Source organism: Oncorhynchus gorbuscha, linkage group LG06 (genome assembly GCF_021184085.1).
Source record: "Oncorhynchus gorbuscha isolate QuinsamMale2020 ecotype Even-year linkage group LG06, OgorEven_v1.0, whole genome shotgun sequence".
Classification (NCBI taxonomy): Eukaryota; Metazoa; Chordata; class Actinopteri; order Salmoniformes; family Salmonidae; genus Oncorhynchus; species Oncorhynchus gorbuscha.
This window is the reverse complement of record NC_060178.1, coordinates 16,984,965-17,012,189: the sequence shown is the minus strand read 5'-3', so window position 1 is coordinate 17,012,189 and position 27,225 is coordinate 16,984,965. Positions and strand designations below refer to the sequence as shown.

Here is a 27,225-nt window from a genome sequence, read left to right as displayed (position 1 = left end):
GAGAAACTAACGAGTCGGACCATATAAATGTTCTCAATTAGATGTTCAGTCTAGAAAATCTAGCTCTATAACTTGAGGTTGCCAACAACGCACACGCCGACGTATGCACGACAACGTCCCATCCCACTGTAGTCATAATTTGCAGCTAGCTAGTTATCCGAAGATGGCGGCTTGTAGACGTGTTCCTCTTCTGCTTTTGATGTCTGTCTTTTTGTATATGCATCCCATTCTAGGACAGAAATCTGCGAACAGTGTAATCGCCAATACTGCAGTTAGGGTTAATATCCAGGCTCAAAATCAAGCCGCAGTTCCGGCTGCTGTAAATGGAGGTTCTCCAGTCGTCGCGGCCTCGCCACCTCGTAGACGCACCAGCGGCTGGAAGCTGGCCGAAGAGGGGGCTTGTCGGGAGGACTTGACCAGGCTTTGTCCAAAACATTCCTGGAACAATAACCTGGCTGTGCTTGAGTGCCTCCAGGATAGGAAAGAGGTATGGTGGAGTGAGCGATATTGTGTCCAGAGCTTGGGTGTGGGCTTTACTCAAGCTATAACGTTATCGTTAGCTATCCGATGCTAACTGTTAGCCTGCTAGCTACTTGGGTGCAGAAAGATGTAAAGAAAGTATGGTCATTTATTATTCCATATGCTTCGAGAACTTCATTTGAGAACTACTGAAAATACTGCATGTTTTTTTTTTACCAGTCATTTAGGACGGTGTTAACTACTAAAGTGAAGTCTTCATCACTTAACGTGAACTAACGTTAATTACCTAGTCACCTAGCTAATATCTACAGGTGTGCCAAGCTATAGCCATTGGCATTGCTAAATTAGCAATGGCTAACTTGATCCTCTTATGATATGTTGGGAATAATGTCTAACGCATTTACTGTCTATCAGAGCCAACATTTACAGCAATGTCCTGTTCAGAGGAAGAATAGGCGGATGTAGGAGGAGATTCAGTGACGGTTTTTAAGCTTCCAGCCAATGGTTATGGATAGGCTTGGGAAAAGGCAATATCTACAGTAATCTGTGTTGAGGGACCACCCCTGCCTAGGGCCAGAAAGCTAGAGGTGAGACTCTATCCTAATCTGAACCAGTACAACCTGGTTTTGAGGAGGCAATTAATATGACGAGATCTCCTCTGACACCCAGGATCCCATTAGCCAGCTCTGCAAACTTAACGGTATTACAGCCTTGCGTAGCGACTGTAATGGCGATAGTTGCTCTGCAAAACTCCACATTTTGGTGAGTACTGAACTTATTTTCACAACATCTGCAGAGCTGGGATTTGAATTGACGGATCCAGGACATCAGAGGAGGTCATGTTCATCGTCTCCTCAAGCCCATGTATTGGTTTAGTCCAAATCCGGTGTTTGCAGAAAGCAGATTTGTATAAGCACCTGAGCCTCAAGGAGCTTGTCTAATATTAATGACAGGTAGTTTCTCTCATCTCAGTCCTCTTCATTGTGAAATGTATTATTTAATTTATTTTCACCAGATGTTGAGGCCTATTTCAGTGGCCTGTTCATTGAGGAGGCTGGAGAGTCATGCTCTCTTGGCTGTGGGTTGTTTTTGAGGCAGACAGCATTTTGCCTGTCTCCAGGCTACTCCTCTCACTTTCAGCTTCCCTGGTAGTTGTGGTTTTGTTGACGTGGTCCATTCACAGAGTAGGGAGGAGGCCATGGCAGTGTGGCTTTACTTTCAGGCTTTGTGGATTGACTCGTTTAGTTCTGAAAGTTCTGGTTTGGAATTTTGAAACACGTCTAGAGCTTCAAAGCCCTATAACACAAACGCAGTTTGAGGTGTTGGCGAGGTAACTTTGGTCAACTCTGAGTTCAACTCAGGGTAACCGGTACCATGAAAGTGGCTCACCTTTCAGCCAGGAAAATTTCTATAGCAACGAATCCTTCAGAACTAACCTGCTCTGGAGCAGGTGAATTTAGGAATCCATTAACCCTGAATGAAGTATCTAAGCCATGAGTTGAGGACCAGTGAAATCAATGGGCCTAACCTTGCAAAGATCATCTGCAAAGATCATCCCCTTCATTTGAGTAAGACAGATTAAAACACTTGATTAATAAAACATTTAATGTTAAAATACCTCATTTCTTATCACAACACATTTTTAGAAATAACAGCATTTGCTTTTGCACTATTGGATTCAGAAATTTGTCAAAGGCAAACAGACAGGTGCAATCAACCATAGACATACTGTAAAATCCATATAGCAGTTCCCATTCAAGTTAAGACTGGTTGCTATTGCACCCAATGGGTTTAATCGTCAAATTGCCAGGGTTAGAGGTTACAAAACCCTACTATGGATTATGTCTATGACAACAACCTGTTTCACAGATGGGAGTGATAAGCACACCAAAGACTGCATTAAAGATAAGCAATGAAATGGAGACATTTCTAAAAGCCTAGGCCTAATTTTCAAGAACTTTTCATTTTTGATTTTGGCACAAATGAAAATGTGGCACTAACTTGGCCATGGATCTAAGAGTTTGGCATTCGACTAGCCATGTGCGACATGCACACACAGTTACAAGCCTGCTAGAGTTTGCTGCAGGCGGATGAGCGATATCCACTGTCGTAGTACGGATAAAGCCTGAACTAGAATGTGAAGCTAGCTAACTTTGGAAGGGCTGGCTACCACCTGGTTACTCAACCCTGCACCTTAGTGGCTGCTGCCCTATATAGACAGACATGGAATCACAGGTCACTTTAATAATGGAACACTAGTCACTTTAATAATGTTTACATACTGCTTTACTCATTTCATATGTGTATATACTGTATTCTCTTCTACTGTGTTTTAGTCAATGCTACTCTGACATTGCTCGTCCTAATATTTATATATTGCTAAATTCCATTTAACTTTTAGGTATGTGTATTGTTGCGAATTGTTAGATACTACTGCACTGTTGGAACTAGGAACTAGGAACACACAATACATCCACAATAACATTGCTAAATCCCGAAGTAGATCGAGCTTGCGTCATAGAAAACCCCTCAGGGTAAATTTGAGGCATTTTGAAAATTTATCTCGGGTTGAAGTTTTGTTTTGTTTTGGGGGGGCTATTTATAGTCTGAATAGAGCTAAAAATGCATTGTAAGGTCTTAGATTTGGTAATGACAAGTGTTGTTTTTATTGCAAAAGGCTTTTGTCCCACTAACACTAGATTTTAATTTATCCTGCCAACTGCTGTTTTGTTTACAGCAAATAGGCCTAAACATTGTCGTCCACTCGTCCAGCCTTAGTCACCCGTGGGGAAATATTGATGACATTTCATTGCACACTGCAAGGAAATCTGTACAACACAGCAGTTTTCCCCTCTGCTTGATGTAGGCTAATTTTATTAAACTGCTCAGTTCTCAAATTCACATAAGCTCAAAACCTGTGCAGGCGTGCACTACTTTCATGGTTTCTGAGGTCAAGGATAGGCCTAATGCCCAGTTCAGATACAACAGGCGACATAAGACTCAACAAGACAAAATTATCCAATTTGAGAATGTTTTGATGGAGATCAACTGACTGAAGACCTGGCATTCAGATCAGACCGTTGCCACAGTAACAGTGCCTCTTTACAATGACATAATGAAACAAAGTTGCCACTTGTATCAGGGTATTGTATCATGAAATATGTATGCACCAGAGACAGGGCACACTTTGACTTGTCAGAAATATAAGCAAGCTAGGTTAGCTAGATGCTTGACTGAACGAGTGTTAGCGCAGTGTTCTCTAACTAGCTAAATGGACCTCTCTTGTTGCAAGACTTTAGCTAAAGATTGCATTTTGGGAATTCCAGCAGCTGACATGAGATGTTCAAAAAAACTCAGATCAAGCAAACTGTGCTGCAGTATACCTAGCGGTTAAGAGCATTGGGCCAGTAACCAAAAGGTCGCTGGTTCGAATACCTGAGGTCACTATGTGAATCATCTATGTGCCCTTGAGCAAGGCACTTAAGCCTAATGGCTCCTCTATGTCTATAAGAGCGTGTGTTAAATGACTGAAATGTAAATATAGTAAAATTGTCTTGTCTCATGTATCTGAAGTGAGCTTAGGATAACTTTTTAATGATGACATCATAAAACGTCTTCCATCAGACACGTTTCTAAAGTAAAAATCTATACGCATGTAACAGGGACATTTTTAAGATCAATAAAGTTGATTATTTTTAAAGTTATTTAACAACACAATGTGTAGCATATTTATATACAGTTGAAGTCGGAAGTTTAAATACGCCTCAATTGTTCACGATTCCTGACATTTATTCCGAGTAAAAATACCCTGTCTTAGGTCAGTTAGGATCACCACTTGATTTTAAAAATGTGAAATGTCAGAATAATAGTAGAGAGAATTATTTATTTCAGCTTTTATTTCTTTCATCACATTCCCAGTGGGTCAGAAGTAAAGCTGCAAATTACACTATTGTGCTTAATCCTTATTATGGCTTGCTTCACAACACATAACCCGATCTGGTCGAGCCTCACTAGCCAGATGAAGCTAGCTGGCTGCTTATAACTTTAGGTTTGGGCATCATTGCCCTCATCCAGGCCAAGGTGGCGAGACATTGAAGTGATTACACCATAAGCCTTGTTGATCTTTGCACCAGACAGGATGCTCTTGCCAGCACACATGGGGTCCAACATGTACGCTGTGGCGTGTATGGGCTTCAGGCAGAAGTCTTCATGCTTTTTGATGTATTTCAGAACTGCAGTTTCCTCTGTTTGGAGCAACAGTAAAGTGAGCAGGGCAGTACGGATTTCTTCTCTTACATCTGCAAGCAGAGTCTGAACATCAGACAGGATGGCATTGTCTCCCTCAATTTGTGCAATGGCTACTGCTATAGGTATCAGGCTGCTTACCACTCTCTCCCAAAATACATCATCCAGGAGGATCCTCTAGATGGGGCTGTCCATATCGGCATACTGTGATTATTACCATTTCTTGGAGAGACTCCTTCCCCTCCAGGAGACAGTCAGACATGATGATGACACCACCCCAACGGATAGAACTCTATCCAAGATGGCATCGCAGACAGATGTCTTTGTCCTCGTCGTGTCTTATGTATATATTTTTTTCCCGCCTAAATATTTAAAAATATTTTTCTAAACCTGAACTTCAGAATACACTCCTGCAACCCACCTCACCCAATGTGGTGTGGATCTGCTTTTTTCTAAAGTATTGTTCTTTACTTTTGAACCGGGAACCCCAACAGAAGCTAGCCAGCTAACTAGCTAGTAGTCAGCTAACCACTGCTAGCGGTCATCAGCTAACCTTTAGCTCGGAAAACTCTCGCCAGTTTACACGATGCGATTCAAACCAGAGCATACCGGACTTATTTTCTCTCCATATCCCCGGATTCCTACCGCAAGCTCTGCACCTTTTTCACCTGGATCATCGCAGCTAGCTAACTGCAATCCGAATGGCTACTCCTGGCTAACGTCTCTGTCCCGAAGCAAGCACCAATTAGCCTGGAGCTAGCCCATGCTAGGCCCATCTCCTGGCTAGCTGAAGTGGTCCATCAGCCATTGCTGGGCTACAATACCTATTTTGCATATTGGCCTGGACCCCTTTAACTGTCGGTTCGGATCCTCACTTATCCTTCACGACTGGACTAGCGACGTTGTCTGCCCGAGGGGGTTCTTCAACTGGCTACAACGTTGCGACGTCCCCTGAATGCCTGCCTGCTAGCCGCAGCCCTCTAGCTGTCTAGAGCATATTGGACTGTTAGCTGAGGAGATCCATCGGCCAATTTCTTGGGCCACTATACACATTCTACCAATTGGACTGGACCCCCTTTACTACACAGAACACTAATCTATCACAACTGGTCTGCCGATGTAACCTCACGAGGAGGCTAAAAGACTTCTTCCATCGCGATGTCCCTCTAAGGCCCTTCTGCAAGCTTGCTAGCCCCGTCCCGCTAGCTGTGTCTCTAGCCAGCCTAACTACTCACTGGACCCCTATGATCACTCGGCTACGCATGCCTCTCCCTAATGTCAATATGCCTTGTCCATTGCTGTTCTGGTTAATGATTGTCTTATTTCACTGTAGAGCCCCTTGCCCTGCTCAGTATGTCTTAGCTAACCCTTTAGTTCCAACTTCCACACATGCGGTGACATCACCTGGTTTAAATGATATTTCTAGAGACAATATTTCTCTCATCGTCACTCAATGCCTAGGTTTATCTCCACTGTATTCACATCCTACCTTACCTTTGTCTGTACATTATGCCTTGAATCTATTCTATCTTGCCCAGAAACCTGCTTCTTTCACTCTGTTCTAAACGTACTAGACGACCAGTTCTTATAGTCTTTAGCCGTACCCTTATCCTACTCCTCCTCTGTTCCTCTGGTGATGTATATCTAGGCCCTGCAATGCCTAGCTCCACTCTTATTTCCCAGGTGCCCTCATTTGTTGACTTCTGTAATCGTAAAAGCCTTGGTTTCATGCATGTTAACATTAGAAGAACATTAGCTCCTCCCTAAGTTTGTTTTATTCACTGCTTTAGCACACTCTGCCAACCCGGATGTCCTAGCCCTGTCTGAATCCTAGCTTAGGAAGACCACCAAAAAAACTGACATTTCCATCCCTAACTATAACATTTTCTGACAAGATAGAACTGTGAAAGGGGGCGGAGTTGCAATCTACTGCAGAGATAGTAAGACAGCCTGCAGGGTTCTATCAAGGTCTGTACCCAAACAATTTGAACTTCTTTTAAATCCACCTCTCCAGAAACAAGTCTCTCACTGTTGCCGCTTGCTGTAAACCACCATATACCGCCAGATGTGACACCATATGTGAATTGATTCCCCCCCCCCCATATCTTCAGAGCTCGTGCTGCTAGGTGACCTATACTGGGACATACTTAACTCCCCAGCCATCCTACAATCTATGCTTAATGCCCTCAATCTCACACAAATTAGCATTGACCCTACCAGGTACAACCCCAAATCCATAAACACGGGCACCCTCCTAGATATCGTCCTAACCAACTTGCCCTCCAAATACACCTCTGCTGTCTTCAACCAAGATCTCAGCGATCACTGCCTCATTGCCTGCATCTGTAATGGCTCTGTGGTCAAACGACCACCCCTCATCACTGTCAAAAGCTCCCTAAAACACACTTCAGCGAGCAGGCCTTCCTAATCGACCTTGCCCGGGTATCCTGAAAGGATATTGACCTCATCCCGTTAATAGAGGATGCCTGGTTATTCTTTAAAACTGCTTTCCTCACCATCTTAAATAAGCATGCCCTGTTCAAAAAATTTAGAACCAGAAACGGATAGCCCCTTGTTCACTCCAGACATGACTGCCCTTGACCAGCACAAAAATGTCCTGTGGCGTACTGCATTAGCATCAAATAGCCCCTACCCCGGTCAACAGCCCTGCAACCCCCACAGCAACTCACCCAAGCCTCCCCATTTCTCTTTCACTCAAATCCAGATAGCTGATGTTCTGAAAGAGCTGCAAAATCTGGACCCCTATAAATCAGCCGGGCAAGACCATCTGGGCCCTCTCTTTCTAAAATTATCTGTTGAAAATATTACAACCCCTATTAATAGCTTGTTCAACCTCTTTCATATCGTCTGAGATTCCCAAAGATTGGAAAGCTTCTGCTGTCACCCCCCCTCTTCAAAGGGGGAGACACTCTAGACCCAAACTGCTACAGACCTATATCTATCCTACCCTGTCTTTCTTAGGCCTTAAGTTAACAAACAGAGCACTATGCAATCTGCTTTCAGAGCTGGTCATGGATGCACCTCAGCCATACTCAAGGTCCTAAATGATATCATAACCGCCATCACTGTGCAGCCATATTCATTGACCTGGCCAAGGCTTTCGACTCTGTCAATCACCACATTCTTATCGGCAGACTCAACAGCCTTGGTTTCTCAAATGACTGCCTCACCTGGTTCACCAACTACTTCTCTGATAGAGTTCAGTGTGTCAAATCGGAGGGCCGGTTGTCCAGACCTCTGGCAGTCTCTATGGAGCCACAGGGTTCAATTCTCGGGCCGACTCTCTTCTCTGTGTACATTAATGATGTCGCTCTTGCTGCTGGTGATTCTCTGATCCACCTCTACGCAGACATCACCTTTCTGTATACTTCTGGCTTTGGACACTGTGTTAACTAACCTCCAGACTTGCTTCAATGCCATACAACTCTCCTTCCGTGGCCTCCAACTGCTCTTATATGCAAGTAGAACTAAATGCATGCTCTTCAACCGATCACTGCCCGCCCGTCCAGCATCCCTACTCTGGACCATTCTGACTTAGAATATGTGGACAACTACAAATACCTAGGTGTCTGGTTAGACTGTAAACTCTACTTCCAGACTCACATTAAGCATCTCCAATCCAAAATTAAATCTAGAATTGGCTTCCTATATTGCTACAAAGCATCCTTCACTCATGCTGCCAAACATACCCTCGTAAAACTGACCATCCACTGATCCTCGATTTCGGCGATGTCATTTACAAAATAGACTGCATCCAATTTGCTGAGTAGTGTTGAAGGCCATCACAGTGCTATCCGTTTTGTCACCAAAGCCCCATATACTACCCACCACTGCGACAGGTACGCTTTCGTTGGCTGGCCCTCGCTTCATACTTATCGCCAAACCCACTGGCTCCAGGTCATCTACAAGTCTCTGCTAGTTAAAGCCCCGCCTAGTCTCCGCTCACTGGTCACCATAGCAGCACCCACTCGTAGCACGTGCTCCAGCTGGTATATTTCACTGGTCACCCCCAAAGCCAATTCCTCCGTTGGCCGCCTCTCCTACCAGTTCTCTGCTGCCAATGGCTGGAACTAACTGCAAAAATCACTGAAACTGGAGATGTGTATCTCCCTCACTAGCTTTAAGCACCAGCTGTCAGAGCAGCTCACAGATCACTGCACCTGTACATAGCCCTTCTGTAAATACCCCATCCAATCTACCTCATCCCCATAATGTATTTATCTTGCTCCTTTGCACCCCAGTATCTCTACTTGCACATTTGTCTTTTGCACAACTATCACTCCAATGTTTAATTGCTATATTGTACTTACCTCACCCCCATGGCCTATTTATTGCCTTTACGTCCCTTATCTTACCTTATTTGCACACACTGTATATAGACTTTTTTCCCATACCCTATTATTGACTGTATGTTTATTCCATGTGTAACTGTGTATGTGTCAAACTGATTTGCTTTATCTTGGCCAGTTTGCAGTTGTAAATGAGAACTTGTTCTCAACTAGCCTACCAGGTTAAATAAAGGCGAAATAACAAATTAAAAAACAGGTGTTGCTGGGCAGCTTCAATGTGGTGCTCTTATTCTTCTCACTTTGCTGCTATACTTTGCTGCTATAACTTGATGACCCTTCACATACCTAACTGTTTCTTGTAGTGTATCCATTGTTTTCAGTGCCATGATGTCCTTGAGAAGCAGATTCAATGCGTGAGCAGCACAGCTAATGGGTGTAATGTGAGGGTAGGACTCCTCCACTTTAGACCAGGCAGCCTTCATGTTTGCAGCATTGTCTGTCACCAGTGCAAATATACCTTCTGTGGTCCAAGGTCATTGATTACTGCCTTCAGCCAATCTGCAATGAAGAGACCGCTGTGTCTGTCCCTTGTGTCTGTGCTCTTGTAGAATACTGGTTGAGGGGTGGAGATGTCGTTAATTATTCCTTGCCCACGATCGTTCGACCACCCATCAGATATTATTGCAATTGTCTGCTTTCTCTATGATTTGCTTGACCTTCACTTGAACTCTGTATCCAGCAAATTAGTAGATAAAGCATGTCTGGTTGGAGGGGTGTATGCTGGGCGAAGAACATTCAGAAATCTCTTCCAATACACATTGCCTGTGAGCATCAGAGGGTGAACCAGTGGCATACACAGCTCGAGCAAGACATTGATCAGCATTTCTGACTACGTTCCTCCATTGAGTCAACTTGATTCCAGGAGGAACATGAGCTGTTGCTATCGATAAGGTGTCTGATTCATCATCATTTTCACCTCGAATAGAAGTAGAGGCACTTTTGTCAGAGGTAGCTTGTGAGCTCTGAGGGAACTTTAGAGCAGATGATTCTGCATCTTTGTTGCGTTATTCACATATGATTTGGCACAGTATTTGCAAATGTACACAGCTTTTCCAACTACATTTTCCTTCTGTTGTGAAATGTCTCTACACATCAGATAGTGCCCATGGCATTTTAGCAAAAAAAATACAAATACAATTCCAAGTACAGATAAATAATTAAGCAGTTAGATTAAACAACTCCTTTGTAAGATAAATAAATGTTTTTTCTTTTATTTAATAAAACGTGTATGGAAACAAGTGAATTAACACTCAGTTAGCAGGCTTAAGCAAGCTAAAACCCACATGGTAGCAAAAACGAACTAGCAGAAATTGTTAGGAAGTTAGAAATTATTTAAACACACTTTGCTGTAGGCTACTATTTACTAGTTCACAAAAAAATGTAATAAATTATATTCACCCCACCCATTATTGTGATCAAAACTTATCAGAAAGCATGTAGTCCTTAGCTCACACCCATTTTACCTACCTCATCCCCATACTGTTTATATTTATTTACTTTTCTGCTCTTTTGCACACCAATATCTCTACCTGTACATGACCATCTGATCATTTATCACTCCAGTGTTAATCTGCAAAATTGTTATTATTCGCCTACCTCATGCCTTTTGCACACAATGTATATAGACTCCCCCCTTTTTTTTCCTACTGTGTTATTGACTTGTTAATTGTTTACTCCATGTGTAACTCTGTTGTCTGTTCACAATGCTATGCTTTATCTTGGCCAGGTCGCAGTTGCAAATGAGAACTTGTTCTCAACTAGCCTACCTGGTTAAATAAAGGTCAAATTTAAAAAATAAAAGCTCAATAGCATCTCATTACATCTCCGTGCTTTTACACCTGCATTGTTTGCTGTTTGGGGTTTTAGGCTGGGTTTCTGTACAGCACTTTGAGATATCAGCTGATGTACGAAGGGCTATATAAATAAATTTGATTTGATTCATTAGGGTGCAAGATCATGAGAATCAGCTGTACATGTGATGGAAGAAAGCACTGTGCATGCAGAGGGTTGCAATTCCATTGAATTGGGGATTGTTTAACCAAAATATGCCACAAGACCTAGAATTGCCTTGTGTATCCCACAGAAAAAGGTTCACTGTTAATAAGCTAACCTTTTTAAAATTAATTTAAGCAACATTCCCGGGCTTAACTTCCCATGGCAAATTTCTAGAAATGTACGGGTAAGTTTCCCGACCCTTTGCAACCTGTGTGTGTGTGTGTGTGTGTGTGTGTACTCACTCACTAGGGAGGGGCACGGATATTCGAATATCCAAACGGACGTTAGCATTCGAATACTTCAAAGAGTAAGAAAGAAAAACCTGGCCTATTTTATCAATGGAAAAGGCTTTATCAATATTACTGACTTTGCTAAACAGAATGATATTTCACAACATTCTTAATTCAATAAAACAAACATTTGAATTTAGTTTTCATGACTTGCGCCCCATAAATACCTACCGTAGCCTACAGGGGTTGCACGGGTGTTATTGTCGGCCAATCAAGGTGGCACTAGAAAGTGGCTCCATGTGTAGCAAGTGAAGTGGGAGATCTCTAATCAAAGCTAAATGGAATTAACGTTACGGAATTAAGTTGGCTAAATGAGGAGTCCGCTACAACGAGCAACCACCAGGTAGGCTGTGGAATCTGAATGGATTTGCTGTAGATAAGGACGGGAAGCATAGCAACATACAGTAGCCTCAATTAGCCTGGCTATCTTAGCTTGTTTCTTTGCATCGATTTTGATGCATTAGACTGGCACTACCAGATATGGTGTCTACAAGTGTATTTAGCTAGCAAGAGTCCGTATGCTCGCTCGTCAAACACACACTCTGACCTCTGCCCATCCCCCGAAATGCAGCAAGCGGTGGCACCTCTCTCCCAAGTTGCACTACAAATCAGTTCCAACGTTTAATCAAAATATTGTTTATTTTGACTGGGAAAAAATGCATGATATTCAAATAGTGATATTATTTCCAATGCTAACATAAGATTTGGCTGCCATGTGGCCCTGCCCTCCTGTAGATTGTAGTAGGCCATTTTGTAGATATGTTATTTTATCGCTAATGCGCTGATTGGTGCTTTGTTGGACAGGCCTGCATTGCTTAGTCAGCCTCCTGCGGCTCAGCTCCCATAGAGAGGCCAAACATCAGTCAGCCTGGCCTGAGAGGTGCTAAGGAGAGGCATGCAGACATTCCTCTCCTCCTCAATGGCCTTGTGATAATTTAGGAGGTGGGCTCAGTCAAGACAGTAGCTATATTAAGCACAGGCCCACTAACGGTATAAAGTCAAATGGGACTGATATTGACCGGTGACACATGTTTCTACAACCCTACAAGTTGTCTAGTCATTTTACTGGTGGCTAAGTGTTGTGTTCAGCTCTTCTCTATGCCAACTGACAACCGAAGTGCTGCATCACTGTGTTTGTTTGTTTGGCATTGTGCTGTTAATTGCTCACTGCCCAGCATGTTTCTGCTTCTCTTTACGGTTCGGATCATAGTTTGACCCTTTTTTTTCTCTCCAGGAAACCGAGATCGCTGCTGACTGCAACCATGTAAGTGTTTTGAACTTCCTCCCTCACGTCATTAAACTGTCCTTTCAGTTTGTGTAACTGAATGTGAATAACGATTTAATACAGCGTTGTTAGCCCCACTTGTGGTCTGACCTGCTGTCACACCCCTGCTTGCATTTCCAACTCACAGTGGACCTGTACTGTTTTTCTCTAAGCTATCAATAGACTTGTTTAATGTCTTCTTTCTCCAGCTCCTGTGGAACTACAAGCTGAACCTGACGACTGACCCCAAGTTTGAGTCTGTGGCTGTGGAGGTGTGCAAGACCACCATCTCTGACGTAAGTTGGCTAGCTAGCTGGCAGAGCTTTATGGCTCTGACTATAGGTAATAATAATGATTAGATCTGCTTATTTGTCCTGTTTCACATATGTACAAGTGTGTTATACACATGCATGAAATTGGCTTTTTGCATATCCCAACTCCCCCTGAGACACCCTCGGCGAGCGGCCAGGGTCAGCCATTATCAACGGCAACCCTAATTGCTCCAGGGTTAAGTGCCTTGCTCAAGGGCACATTGACAGATTGTTCATCTTGTCGACTCGGGGATTTGAACTAGCGACCTTTTGGTTTCTGGGCCAATGCTCTAACCATCAGGCTACCTACTGCTACTAGGTCCTGTCCTCATGCTACTACTGTCACTGTCCCTGGCACCTAGTACCAACACACCGTTTGGAAGTAGGCCTAACACACCCACTCACTTAACTGGAAAAGCTTCAATTACAGAAAAGTGGCTTGCCTATAGTAGTTTCTTCCATTTATTTAATCATGGATTGGCTTTGGCTTAACCCCTACGTGCACAGGCCTTTGATGCCCATGCAAACTAAGTGTGTAAGAAAGATATATTGTGACATATGCTAACCATCATTTTCCTCTCCTTCCATTCAGATAAAAGAATGTGCGGCGGAGGAGAGAGGAAAGGGCTACCTGGTTTCCTGCCTGGTGGATCACCGCGGCAACATCACGGAGTACCAGTGCAACCAGTACATCACCAAGATGACCAGCATCGTGTTCAGCGACTACCGCCTCATCTGTGGCTTCATGGACAATTGTCGCGAGGACATCAACAGCCTGCACTGTGGCAGCATATCTACCGGCGAGAAGGTGACTGCTCTCGTGGTCTTCTCTCACCTGTCTGTTATTGCTCTGTGATATATCAGAGTACATGCTATTTAGCAGACGCTTTACATACATTTTGTCCCAGGAATTGAACCCACTATCCTGGCCATGCTTTAACAGCTGAGTTATAGAGGACCACATCTATAGGACCATAGGTCTAACCTTGTCTAACTGTCATACACACCTGTCTCTTCTTACTGTCTACTCTCAACTCATTTCACTGGCGACTCAGTAGCCTACACGTCTGTAAAGATTGAACACTTGCTCACTTTTTAAATCAGTATTTTGTCATGATGGCTTTATATAGAATTAGATTTGTATGAATTGGTCTCTGTCTCTAGAGGTAACAAAAACATGGACAGGCGCAGGACATGCCCATTTTGTTTGTGCAGGTTTCTAATTTGTTTGGTTTTCCTTTTTATTTGACACTTTGTGTTCCACCATGGCTTATGACTACATGAGGTTTCCTGCTTTGGGCATAATGTAGTCAGGCTTGAGTTACTGCCTCTGCTGCTCTGAGCTCCAGTGTGGTTTTCCTGGCTATGAGTCCTCCTGAGTTACTGCTCACTGCAGTCAGTAACTTAGCTACTTCAGTCATGATTTATGACAAATTTAGCTTCCACGCTCATGAAACTCCCAGTGTTAAACAATTTATATTTTCATCCTGGCATCCTCTGAATTATTCCTTTCTACAGGATGAGTAATGACCATGCCTTCAGGAATCAGAAGCCAGTTGTCAGGGCAACACAACGGCAATAACTCCTGATGCTGAATTAATAAAAAATAATTTGGCGTCAAAAAAAGTTCAAATATTTAACTTCTCTGTATTTACTAGTGTATTTCCTCCCCTCTGACTGTTTTTGTGGTTGTGTGTTCTATTAAATTGCTAAAATAAATCCTTTGAAAAAAAAATGGATAACATTGCATCCAAAATGCAACTCTGGGCGCTAAAACCTCTCCTGGCCTCGCACAGAGACGCGTCAATGCTGTAGCCAACTTGAACGTATCCATCTCACTGTCCCCATGCCACCCTGTCTGTCCCTCAGGACGTGCACTCCCAAGGTGAGGTGATAGCATGCCTGGAGAAGGGTCTGGTCAGGGAGGCAGAGGAGCAGCCCGGGACCCATGCCATCAGGCCTGACTGTAAGAAGGCCATCATGCGTGTGGCTGAACTCTCCTCAGACGACTTCCACCTGGATAGATACCTCTACTTTTCCTGCCGGGAGGACCGGGAGCGCTTCTGTGAAAATGTGAGTACCTTCTTCCTGTTCACTTCTTGTCTCTTTCTTTCCATTAGAGGCAAAATTTTGAGATTCGGGGTCAGATGCATTCAGACTTTTATTCAAGTTTAATCCAAGCTCCTTGCAAAGGTGTTTTTGTCACTAACTTTGGGAATGTGAAAATGAATTAATCATTGAATCACAATTCTATTTTCTTTGATGTCTAGACTCCAGCCGGAGAGGGCAGAGTCTACAAGTGTCTCTTCAACCACAAGTTTGAGGAGGCCATGTCTGAAAAGGTACGTGTTCTGCTCTTCAGCCTGGTTGGAACTGAGTCATCGACAAAATAATAATATCCATCTTCTGCTACTTGTCATTTGTCCATATGAATAATGCTGTTATTGCAAGGCATTTTGTCAGCATGGTTGTCTAAAATGTAGAGAACACCCTTGAATGGGAATATCTGTTTTGGTAATTCCATTCTATTAGTCAGTGAGTCAGATGGAGATTGTGACCAGAGCTGTGTTTTTATTGGCCACCACAGTGCAGAGAGGCCCTGACCACACGTCAGAAGCTGATTACCCAGGACTACAAGGTGAGCTACTCCCTGGCCAAGGCCTGCAAGACAGACCTGAGGAAGTACCGCTGCAGCGTGGACACCAACATGCCCCGCGCCCGCGAGGCACGCCTCTCCTACCTGCTGCTCTGTCTGGAGTCTGCCGTACACAGAGGTTAGGCTGGCTCTCTTCTTCCTAATCTAGATCTGTGTCTCTCCCTGTCAACCTGTTTTGTCAATCTGTATTAGTCTCTCTCATACGGTGTCACACTGCTGTTACTTTGAGGGTTTTTCTCTCCACTTAATGAAATGAAATGCCTTTCTCGTGCCCCACTTGTAGATCCTATGTGACTTTTCCTGACGTGTGTGTGTTCCAGGTCGTACGGTGAGCGGTGAGTGTCAGGGGGAGATGTTAGACTACAGGAGGATGTTGATGGAGGACTTCTCTCTGAGCCCTGAGATCGTGCTGCACTGCCGTGGGGAGATCGAGGCCCACTGCTCCGGCCTCCACCGCAAGGGACGCACCCTGCACTGCCTCATGAGGGTGGGCCGAGGAGACATGGGCACCATCGACAACCTCTGCCAGAAAGCTGTGAGTTCACAGGGTTCTCCCCAGGAGTGGTGCTGCTGTGTAAGATGGGCTGGGAGGTCTGGAAGGGGGTGGTGTTCAGAGTTTTTATTTATTTAATTTATTAAATTTTATTGTAGTTTTAAAAAATGCCTGTAAAAATCTTATTTAAAAAAAAAAAATTCTTAAAATGAGTTATATTTAGGACATCCCACCACCGAGGTCAAACAGAAAAGAGAACCACTGTCAAGTTTTACTACACATGCAGTTTGCCTAGTCATCTAGCTGTGTAAGCCTCCCATTACCAGACAGTGATTGTTGAAGGTTTGGGTCTCTCGCTCTTTCTCTTAGCTCCAGACCCTGATCCAGGAGGCTGATCCTGGGGCAGACTACCGTATTGACCGGGCCCTGAACGAGGCTTGTGAGTCTGTCATCCAGACCGCCTGCAAACACATCCGCAACGGAGACCCCATGTGAGTCACCAAATTGTTCCTCTCTCCTGCTTGATTTACACGAAGCTAGCAGAACATTTGTATGTCAAATTGCATGTAGTACTTTGTATATCTGTGGAGTTGTTAAGCTCCAATGTGCTTTTGTGAAGGATCCTGTCTTGTCTGATGGAGCACCTGTACACTGAGAAGATGGTGGAGGACTGTGAACACAGGCTGCTGGAACTGCAGTACTTCATAGCACGGGACTGGAAGTAAGTAGCAATGCTACTAGTTTATGGTGATGCTTGTCATGGAATATTCTAATCAAGTGAGTGTCATTTCTTCAAACAATCATCTTTATTCAATATTGATTCATTATTGCAATAATGAGGCTGGTCGACCGCACACTTTAAAGTGCGTTGCCGAGAGCTTAACCATTACAGAGGAATCCTGTTTCTCATATAGCTGACACTAAGAATGCTTAGTCATGGCTGGTTCCACCCCCCCAGGCAGATCGGCCATCTTGGGTTCATCTTATGGTTATCTGCACCTGGTGCCGTTTTAACCCAACCCCGGTTTAGTTTCCCAGATTCCAGGATGATTAGAAACAATGAGGGGTTTTCTTCTACTCCTCCAGGCTATCTCGGTTACACCTACCACATGTTGTCTATGGAATGTCAGGCTCCAGAGGCCCAACTCAGCCCCACAGACACGGATGAGAGAGTACTCCTCATAGCTTTTCGATACATAAACAGTATTAAACAGCCTTGTAATTTTTCTCTCACATGCTTCACACATTCAAAGCCTATTAGGGGCCTGATCAGACTCCATATTAAGGGTTTTTAGTATGCCTGGTCAGTGTGCCCTGGTATGGTTTCCCACATTGTGCTTTTGCTTGTTCTTTTGGGTCTAGGCCGGGTTACTGTAAAATCACTTTGTGACAATTTCTGATGTAAAAGGATGTTAAAAATGTATTTGCTTAATCCTCACACACACTCCTCTTACTGTCTGCCAGACTGGACCCCATCCTCTATAAGAAGTGCCAGGGCGATGCCTCCCGCCTGTGCCACGCCCACGGCTGGAACGAGACAAGTGAGATGATGCCACCTGGTGCCATCTTCTCTTGTCTGTACCGCCACGCCTACCGCACAGAGGAGCAGGGACGGCGGGTAGGATTGATTTCACCGCAGTGCGCTGCACAAAACGTAGCTATCAGTGGCTAATGTAGAGGAACATGAATATAGATGTAGCTAAATGTCAAATTATCACAGAAAACCAAAATATTGTCTGAAGTTGATCTAGGACCTTTTTTAGAAATGCATCTGTCCTCAGTACATTCTGATGATGTTGTCCTTTTTAAAAGGGAAATGCAGTGGATGAAACAGGAAGACGTGTTTTCGTTGTAAGTTCAGTGTTTTGTTAGTGATGATTAGGTTCTGATTCCCAAAGTTGATTCTGGTCAAAATGAGGGCATATTATAGATTTGACTTGTTGGAGAATTTCAATTCGATTACTTTTTTGATGATGAAATAATTTAGCCAACGACTTAAAGTATGAGTGCATGCACCTCTACATGTTGAATGTGTCATTGGTATCAGTAGTGGAATTATGTGATGTAACGATCACTATACTCAGGAAATGGTCTTGAGAATGACTACCTTAAAGGTCCAGTGCAAAGTCCTGTTTTCCTGCGGAAACGAACACTGTAAAAGTGTTAAAAAATGGAATCTGTTATTTCCTGGTAGTTGCTGGTTGAAAATGCAATCTATGAAAGACCTCGTCAGCCTGATTGGCGTGAGTTTCTGCTTGCCTGGTGACATTACATTTACATTTAAGTCATTTAGCAGACGCTCTTATCCAGAGCGACTGACATCACCCAGGCGGTAAATTGGTTAATAGGTCAATAACAGAGTTCTAAACCGGTCTACCAATAACCACTCCCAGACAGTCCTAGCAAAATTCTTGCTCTAGAATGATGTGAAATACGGGCCAATTCAAGAGGGTGCTACTAAATTGGTGTCTAAACCTAGTTTTGATTTGCCATGTCAGTATGAATCACACAGTGAATCATTACATTGTTCTCTACAATGTTATAACATTAATGTGCTTGTACAGTGTTGATTTAAATAGGATTGTGTGTTGTGAACGTTGCTAGTTTAGACTGCACTGGTCTTGGTTGTATCGCTTCCATATTTCGATGTTGTGAGGTGGTAACATTTGGAGGCGTTTCCACGCTTTGGACCAATCAAAATCAACTTGGTACCCTTTGTCATTTTCTTCTCGATCCATGGCTTTCTATTTTTCAAACCCTGGACAATCAACTTTGAGAGGGCCTGTTTCTATGGTGATTTTAAAGGGAAAACTCATAAATAAACTAAACAAAAATGGGGAGGGTACATACTGATTCTGTTTGTTAGTTTTGTAAATTAATTGTGTCTGTGTGCGCAATATTTTTAGCATTTTATTATTCTGTGGATTTAATTTATAAAAAGCCCATGTTATCCCACATGAACCTGCAGGCACTAGTTAGCTTGTCAGATGACACTGGACTTTGGCGCCGTTCTGCTCACGGAGCATTGTCCGAGTTCTATTGAGCAGTGACCACTTTTTGACCATGGCTGTAATCACATTCTAATCTCTAATCATGCTAAATTCTCTGAGCAAATCGTCTTTACAAGAAATGATTTGATATTGATATAATAACATCTGCATTGGGCCATTTTTAATATTTGACTGGAATGGTTGATTGGTGAAGTTAACAGTGGGATTATTTATTGTGATTGCCCATTCAATATACTGAAGGTACACTACAAGCAAACACACAATTCTGATGGGACCTTCCATAAGTGTTGACACCGGTCTGTCTTGGGGGCTCCTATCTCCGCTACTGTCTAGTTTTCTTGTCCTGCATCCTAAACAGGGTTGGCCTCAATTCCATTTCAAATCAGTACATTTAGGAAGTTCCTGAATGTCCAATTGACTGGATTGAAATGGAATTGATCCAGATCCTGAGTTTTTTTAATAGTGTTGAGTTCTGTTCTTTTGATATTCTTTAGCTGTCCCGAGACTGTAAAGTGGAGGTGCAGCGTATCCTCCACCAGAGGGCGCTGGATGTGAAGCTGGACCCCGAGCTGCAGAGACGCTGTATGACTGACCTGGGGAAGTGGTGCAGTGAGAAGACTGAGTCTGGACAGGTAGTGGTGGAGACCGCTTGCTGTCTGCCATCTCATCCATTAATTGAATTGTAGCCTGTAACTGTTGACGTGATGGTTTTGCTTTAAAATGTTGGATGCAGACAGTCCTTTACTATAGAATATGGCTGTACATATTGGGGCTAGATCAGGGGGACAGTAATTGTACAACCAGGGTGTAAAGAGTTTGACATGGACTTTTTTTTGGTGTTCCAGGAACTGGAGTGTCTACAGGACCACCTAGAGGAGCTGGTGTCAGAGTGCAGGGATGTGGTGGGCAACCTGACTGAACTGGCGTCTGAGGTGAGAGAGACGGGAGTACCAGGGACACGCTGACTAACTGGTTGACTGACTGACTTGCTGACTGCTCTGTAAGAAGAACTGGCTGTGGTAAACTATGGTTGGTCACATGGTAAAAGGGCGTTCTCTTTTCCCACCAGGACATTCAGATTGAGACCCTGCTGATGAGAGCCTGTGAGCCAGTCATCCAGTCGCACTGTCACGTGAGTCCTACCTCTACCACAGCCCCGAGCGCCCTCTCAGGGTTTCTCATACCACCAACCCCCATTTTAACTCCACTAACAATGACCGGGATATCTCTCCTGTCAAGAATGTAAAATGATCCATCAGCTGATTTAACTGACCATTTCTCCCCTTCTCTCTCCCAGGAGGTGGCAGATAACCAGATCGACACGGGGGATCTGATGGAGTGTCTGGTGCAAAACAAACACCAGAAGGAGATGAACGACAAGTGTGCTGTGGGAGTCACACATTTCCAACTGGTGAGTGTCTGTCGCCCAATTCCAAATAAACTCAACACTGGTGTCGATCTGAAATGATTGTATAGATGGAAGTGAGAAACATACAATATGCCTCTAAACCAATGCTTTCATCCAAAGCAACTTACAGTGCAGTGAGTTCATCCAGTTTGATAGTATGTGAGATTTGAACCCACGAATTTGACAGTTGCTTCACTCCCATTTCTCTGCGTTTCCCTTCTCCCTCTCAGGTCCAGATTAAGGACTTTCGTTTCTCCTACAAGTTTAAGATGGCCTGCAAAGAGGATGTGCTCAAACTCTGCCCCAACATCAAGAAGAAGTGAGTCTCGTCTGAGAGAGAACCTGGGCATAGTTGACCAAACTACAGTCAAACTTTAAACGGACCCAAACGTTCTCTCTTGCTGTCTCTCTAGGATGGATGTAGTGCTCTGTCTAAGCACCACGGTGAGGAACGACACTCTTCAGGACGTCAAGGAGCAGCGCGTGTCTGTCAAGTGTCGTAAGCAGCTGAGGGTGGAGGAGCTGGAGATGTCTGAAGATGTCCGTCTGGAACCTGAGCTCTACGACTCCTGTAAGCAGGACATCGGGAGGCTGTGCCAGAACGTGGCCTTCGGGAATGCCCAGGTAAGGCCCACTGACAGCTGTTTGTGTGCCTTGAAAAAGCATTTAGTAAACACAGTATTTTTCATAACTATTGATTACGATGATGGCAACTATTGATGACTGTGACGTTTGTAATAGGTGATAGAATGTCTGAAGGAGAACAAGAGGCAGCTGACCCAGCGCTGTCACCACAGGGTGTTCAAGCTGCAGGAGGTAGAGATGATGGACCCAGAGCTGGACTTCCAACTCATGAGGGTCTGCAAGCAGATGATTCGGGTATGTACTTTTCAGTCATTTTAGCACTGAATGCATAACACAAGGACCCAAAGCAAGGAATGTAAGGGACTTTTTAACAATGTAGCTATGCTCAAAGGTGCTTCAGTCAAACCATGATTGCTGATTACATTGTGTCCGTATGAAGTTGCTCTTCAGAGTAATTATAATTTTCTGAAGGAGAGGTCCCTGGCTGCTACTAAGACTGTCCCAGACAGACATGATGACTGGCTTGTTGTCTGTTGGTCTCTCCCAGTCTGTGTATTTAATCTGCATAGATGCAATACATTTCATCGATAATGAAGAGCAACGTTTCACCAGCTACGCTGCCTTCATCTGTGTTTCTGAGTGTCCTAGTGTTGTCTGTCTCTGCCAGCGGTTCTGTACTGAGGCTGATGCCAAGAACATGCTGCAGTGCCTGAAGCAGAACAAGAACAGCGAGCTGATGGACCCCAAGTGTAAACAGATGATCACAAAGAGACAGATCACACAGAATACAGGTGGATACTAAATATACACACACTATAGCTCACAATATGAGTAGAGATTATGGCTTCCATCAAACATACTACAGGTGTTTACTGTATTACCCTACCCCTATGGTTCTCACCCAGTCTCCAAAAACTAACCCCTATGGTTCACCCTGTCGTGTTCTGTCCAGACTACAGGTTGAACCCAGTGCTGAGGAAGTCGTGTAAGGCTGACATCCCTAAATTCTGCCAAAGTATCCTGAACAAAGCTACAGGAGACAGTGAGCTGGAGGGGCAGGTTGTCTCCTGCCTCAAACTCAAATATGCGGACCAGGTCAGACTACACATGTTTACTGGGTCTCCTTATACAGACCAGAAATATTATTTCAACAATTTCAACTATTTTTACTGCGTTACAGTTCATATAAGGAAATCGGTCAATTGAAATTAATTCATTAGGCCCTAATATATGTAATTCACCCGACTGGGCAGTGGTGCAGCCATTGGTGACCCAACCACTTAGGAGCAAGGCCCACCCACTGGGGAGCCAAGCTCAGCCAATCAGAATGAGTTTTTTTCCCCCACAAAAGGGCTTTATTACAGACAGAGATACTCCTCAGTTTCATCTGCTGTCCGGCTGGCTGGTCTCAGATGACCCTGCAGGTGAAGAAGCAGGATGTGGAGGTCCTGGGCTGGCGTGGTTACACGTGGTCTGCGGCTGTGAGGCCGGGTGAATGTACTGCCTATATCTCTAAAACGACATTGGAGAGGCAGCTTATGGTAGAGAAATTAACATTAAATTGTCGATCTACAGCTCTGGTGGACATTCCTGCAGTCAGCATGCCAATTGCACGCTCCCTCAACTTCAGACATCTGTGTCATTGTGTTGTGTGACGAAACATCACATTTTAGTGGCCTTTTGTCCCCAGCACAGGGTGTAGCTGTTTAATCATCTTCTTGATATGCCACACCTGTCAGGTGGATAGATTATCTTAGCAAAGGAGAACTGCTCACTAACAGGGATGTAAACCAATTTGTGCATAACTTTTGAGAGCATTACGCTTTTGGTGGGTATTGAACATTTCTGGGATCTTTTATTTCAGCTCATGGGACCCACATTTGACATGTTTGTTCAGTATAGTCGACCATGTTTGAGTGATTGGTAGGTAGGTTACACGTACTGTTTGTGTGTGTTTTTGTCTGTGTGGGTGTACTTAGACCATTCTCTTATGTGTGTGTGTCCACAGCGTCTGTCTCCAGACTGTGAGGACCAGATCAGAGTGATCCTACAGGAGTCGGCTCTGGACTACAGACTGGACCCGCAGCTGCAGATTCACTGCACTGATGAGGTGATTGGGTCTAAACAGGGGTGCATTCATTGTCTTGCAATGGAAACCATATACAGTTTTTATGAACCGAATGAAATAGGGAGGGACCTTCCTAAATTTGCCAAATAAGAACTGTTTTGTTGCAAATCGTTTTCCGTGTGGAGGAAACAGTTGAAATATTTCGCTACAGAATCGTCACAATGAATTCACCCCAGGACTATTACAAACACACACGTTTTTAACAGTTAAGAAATGGTGGTTATACATTACTCTTCTGCGTGTCAGATCTCTCGGCTGTGTCCAGAGGAGGCTGCTGCCCAGGAGCAGACCGGTCAAGTAGAGGAGTGTCTTAAAGTCAACCTCCTCAAGATCAAAGTGGAGGGCTGCAAGAAGGTGGGTGGTTCTGTTCTCTTCCCTCTCCTCTTGGTAAACAGAAACTGACAATGTTCAGCCGTCGTAAGAGTCTGAGAAACATCCTTTTAATTTCTGTTATCACCCCACCTCTCTGCAGGAGGTTCTGAACATTCTGAAGGAGAGTAAAGCAGACATCTTTGTGGACCCTGTCCTCCACACGGCCTGCGCTCTGGACATCAAGCACCAGTGTGCTGCCATTCCACCAGGACGAGGGCGCCGTGAGTAGCACACACACACCACCTGCACATTTGTACATGCATCCCTGTCCCCTGTAAGGCCTTTTCCTCTGTGCTGAATGGCCTTACCTTTTTGCTTGTGTTTCTCGTCAGAGATGTCTTGTCTGATGGAGGCTCTGCAGGACAAGAGGGTGCGTCTGCAGCCAGAGTGTAAGAAGAGACTGCAGGACCGCATCGACATGTGGAGCTACGCTGCCAAGGTGAACAAGACACACGCACAAACATGCCAACAAGACGTCACTAGCTTGCCTTAACTTCTTGCGTCGAGCCAACCCGGATCCAGGATCATGACTACAGCCTCAAGTCCATTACCATAACGCAACGTTAACTATTCATGAAAATCGCAAATGAAATGAAATCAATATGCTAGCTCTCATGCTTAGCCTTTTGTTAACAACACTCATCTCAGATTTAAAAAAGATGCTTCTATACCATAGTAAAACTAGCATTTAGCGTTAGCATTTAGCGTTAGCATTTAGCGTTAGCATTTAGCGTTAGCATTTAGCGTTAGCATTTAGCGTTAGCATTTAGCGTTAGCATTTAGCGTTAGCATTTAGCGTTAGCATTTAGCGTTAGCATTTAGCGTTAGCATTTAGCGTTAGCATTTAGCGTTAGCATTTAGCGTTAGCATTTAGCGTTAGCATTTAGCGTTAGCATTTAGCGTTAGCATCACCAGGCAACATTTTCACAAAAACATTCAATAAATCATTTACCTTTGAAGAACTTAGGATGTTTTCAATGAGGAGACTCTCAGTTAGATAGCAAATGTTCAGTTTTCCTGAAAGATTATTTGTGCAGGAGAAATCGGTCCGTTTTCTGCGTCATGTTTGGCTACCAAAAAAAAAAAAAATTCAGTTATAAAAACGCCAAACTTTTTCCAAAATAACTCTATAATATCGACTGAAACATGGCAAACGTTGTTTAGAATAAATCCTCAAGATGTTTTTCTACATATCTCTTCAATGATGTATCGTTCCTGGAAGTGTGCTTCTCCCTCTGTATCGCATGGTAAAATGAGTGCCACTGACAATTGCACACCAATTTAGACAAAGGACACCTGGCAAATGTAGTCTCTTATGGCTTTTCTTCCAATGATATGCCTACAAATACGTCACAATGCTGCAGACATCTTGGACGTACGGCAGAGAGCATAAGCTCGTTCACGGCACATTCACAGCCATATAAGGAGACTATAGTAAAACAGAGCTTCAAAAATTCAGCTCATTTCCTGTTTGAGGTTTCATCTTGGTTTCGCCTGTAGCATCAGTTCTGGGGCACTCACAGATAATATCTTTGCAGTTTTGAAAACGTCAGTGTTTTCTTTCCAAAGCTGCCAATTATATGCATAGTCGAGCATCTTTTCGTGACAAAATATTGCGCTTAAAACGGGCACGTTTTTTTATCCAATAATGACATAGCGCCCCCATAGGTTGAAGAGGTTTTAACACTCACACCTGAGTCCCTTCAAAAGAAGTGCGAACCTACCAAACATTACCACCACACTTTTTAATGCGTGTATGTTTTTTGTCATGAATTGAGCTATCAGTGGCTGCTACCCTCTTATTGCCTAGGATTCAACTCGCACAATATCACATTGAACAATCTCTACTTTTTCATACTTTGACACCCACACATGCTTCCCTCCCTCTATGTCCCTCCAAGGTGGCCCCGGCCGAAGGCTTCTCGGACCTGGCCATGCAGGTGATGACCTCACCCTCCAAGACCTACATCCTGGCTATGATTGGCCTGAGCGTGTGCATTCTCTTCCTGTTTGGCCTGCTGTGTGGCCGCATGACCAAGCGATTAATGCAGGAGCAGAAGGACAGGTAGAGAGAGGGGCCACAGAACCAGGACAGGGCCCTCACTCAACATAGCCCCAGCTGCCCTGACCTTAGCCTGGCTCTATGTACAAACATCTCCTTTTTATCCTCCTCTTCTGCCTCCACCACATCCCTCCCCGAGACCGGCTTCTAGGGGGAGCCAGCCATTCGAGCTTCTGTCATCATTGCTATGCTGTCAGAGGGCCACGTAGGGTGCGGGCCTAGATTACCCCGTCTACCCTATAATAGTTGGTTTCACTGGTGTGAGAGTGGACATGCCCCGACTGTGAGACCGACTCATAACCCCTCCACCATCTCCACTCCAGTGTCTGACTGATGTTCTGAAGTTATACAGGAGACTTCTAGAAGGACGCTGCCGCCACCTGTTTGTCCTCCATCACTCCACTGCTAACCAGCTAACGCTAACAGACCTGTACCGTCGGGCGACCCAGTTAGGCCTGCCCGATGGGGCATGAGCAAAAATTCTGGATTCTGCTTTTGGTTTCTCTTGCAGTGGTTTTCTTTTTTTGCTTTATCTCATTTAGAGGTAATATTTCTTTACAGATGTTTTCTGTGGGGGGGTCAGTAGGGTAGAAGGGGAGGTGGCTTCACAATAAACAGTAAGAGTTATGTGAGAGCGACAGAATGTCTCCATACTTATGTTCTTCCCGAGAGGCTTTCAATGATTTCAGTACTGATACATTGCTTTTAGTGTGAGTGGTTGTGAGAATGAAAGTGTGTGTGAAATGGGAGTGTTAACTGTTTTTCTATTACATTGTTGTTCTTCTCCTGAGAGGGCAGTGGGGGGGGGGGGGGGTTGACTGACTTCAGGTTGCCCATGTTTATTACATTCACTGATTTGCCATGAGACTGCCAGGTCTGAACTGTCCTCCATCGACTGAGCTGCATAGGAGAGGAGTCACACAGCCTACAGTATATTAAATCAGTTGTACACTTATAATAACTGATGATAAATAATATTGATTCCTCAATTTGTGATTATACTGACAGACCTGGCAGTGTATCATAGATGGCTCCAGTGCCAATGCTAACCGAATGGGTGGTATGGTAGAGAAACGGTTAGCATTGACCAGATGGCTGGACATCCAGGTGAGTAGTCTCACACATTTCTCTCAAGGTACTCAGAGTTAACAATGGGCATTTAAAAGTTGGAGAGCTGGGTCTAGGTGGTCTGATTGGACACAACACTGGTGACAGACGGTGCAGGAAGATATGTCTAATTTTGAACACTAACATTTCCATAGCTTCCCATGTAGCAGATTTAAGCCAAGGGTATCTAGTGGCGTTAGGATGGTAGTAGAAGGGGTCAAGAACAATGCAAAAAAATAAAGACAAGTGCTTATAGAGAAGTTTTTGTTTGAAATTATACTGGAACCATTGCACATTTGTATGTTATTTTAGTTATATATGCACAGTACCAGTCAAATGTTTGGAAACACTGATTCAAGTATTTGTCTTTTATTTTGACTTTTCTACGTTGTAGAATAATAGTGAAGACATCAACTATGAAATAAGTTTAGTAACCAAAAAAAAAGTG

The 27,225-nt window shown here is 43.9% G+C and overlaps 1 protein-coding gene across 2 annotated transcripts; it reads left to right on the top strand.

Moving 5' to 3' along the window:
• Positions 1–58: 58 nt before the first annotated feature.
• LOC124037620 (Golgi apparatus protein 1-like) lies at positions 59–27,225 on the top strand. Of its 2 annotated transcripts, XM_046352499.1 has the most exons (26): positions 59–487; positions 12,615–12,644; positions 12,854–12,940; positions 13,548–13,763; positions 14,825–15,028; positions 15,226–15,297; positions 15,543–15,729; positions 15,932–16,146; positions 16,474–16,595; positions 16,724–16,825; positions 17,569–17,722; positions 17,917–17,955; positions 19,610–19,747; positions 19,961–20,047; positions 20,185–20,247; positions 20,413–20,526; positions 20,754–20,842; positions 20,937–21,147; positions 21,265–21,402; positions 21,776–21,899; positions 22,061–22,203; positions 23,117–23,218; positions 23,483–23,590; positions 23,709–23,829; positions 23,941–24,047; positions 25,510–27,225. In XM_046352499.1, the coding sequence occupies exons 1-26, from the start codon at positions 104–106 to the stop codon at positions 25,675–25,677; spliced, it is 3,525 nt and encodes a 1,174-aa protein (XP_046208455.1). In that variant the 5' UTR covers positions 59–103; the 3' UTR covers positions 25,678–27,225. The 2 variants fall into 2 exon arrangements, with proteins under 2 accessions (XP_046208455.1, XP_046208456.1); XM_046352500.1 differs by lacking the exon at positions 17,917–17,955 and having other exon boundaries at positions 60–487.

Excerpts from the sequence above, each read along its gene's own strand:
- LOC124037620 (XM_046352499.1), top strand. The coding sequence starts at position 104 with ATGCACGACAACGTCCCATCCCACTGTAGTCATAATTTGCAGCTAGCT. Across the intron at positions 12,645-12,853 it reads TCGCTGCTGACTGCAACCAT|CTCCTGTGGAACTACAAGCT; the intron begins GTAAGTGTTTTG and ends TTCTTTCTCCAG. Across the intron at positions 16,596-16,723 it reads ATCCGCAACGGAGACCCCAT|GATCCTGTCTTGTCTGATGG; the intron begins GTGAGTCACCAA and ends GCTTTTGTGAAG.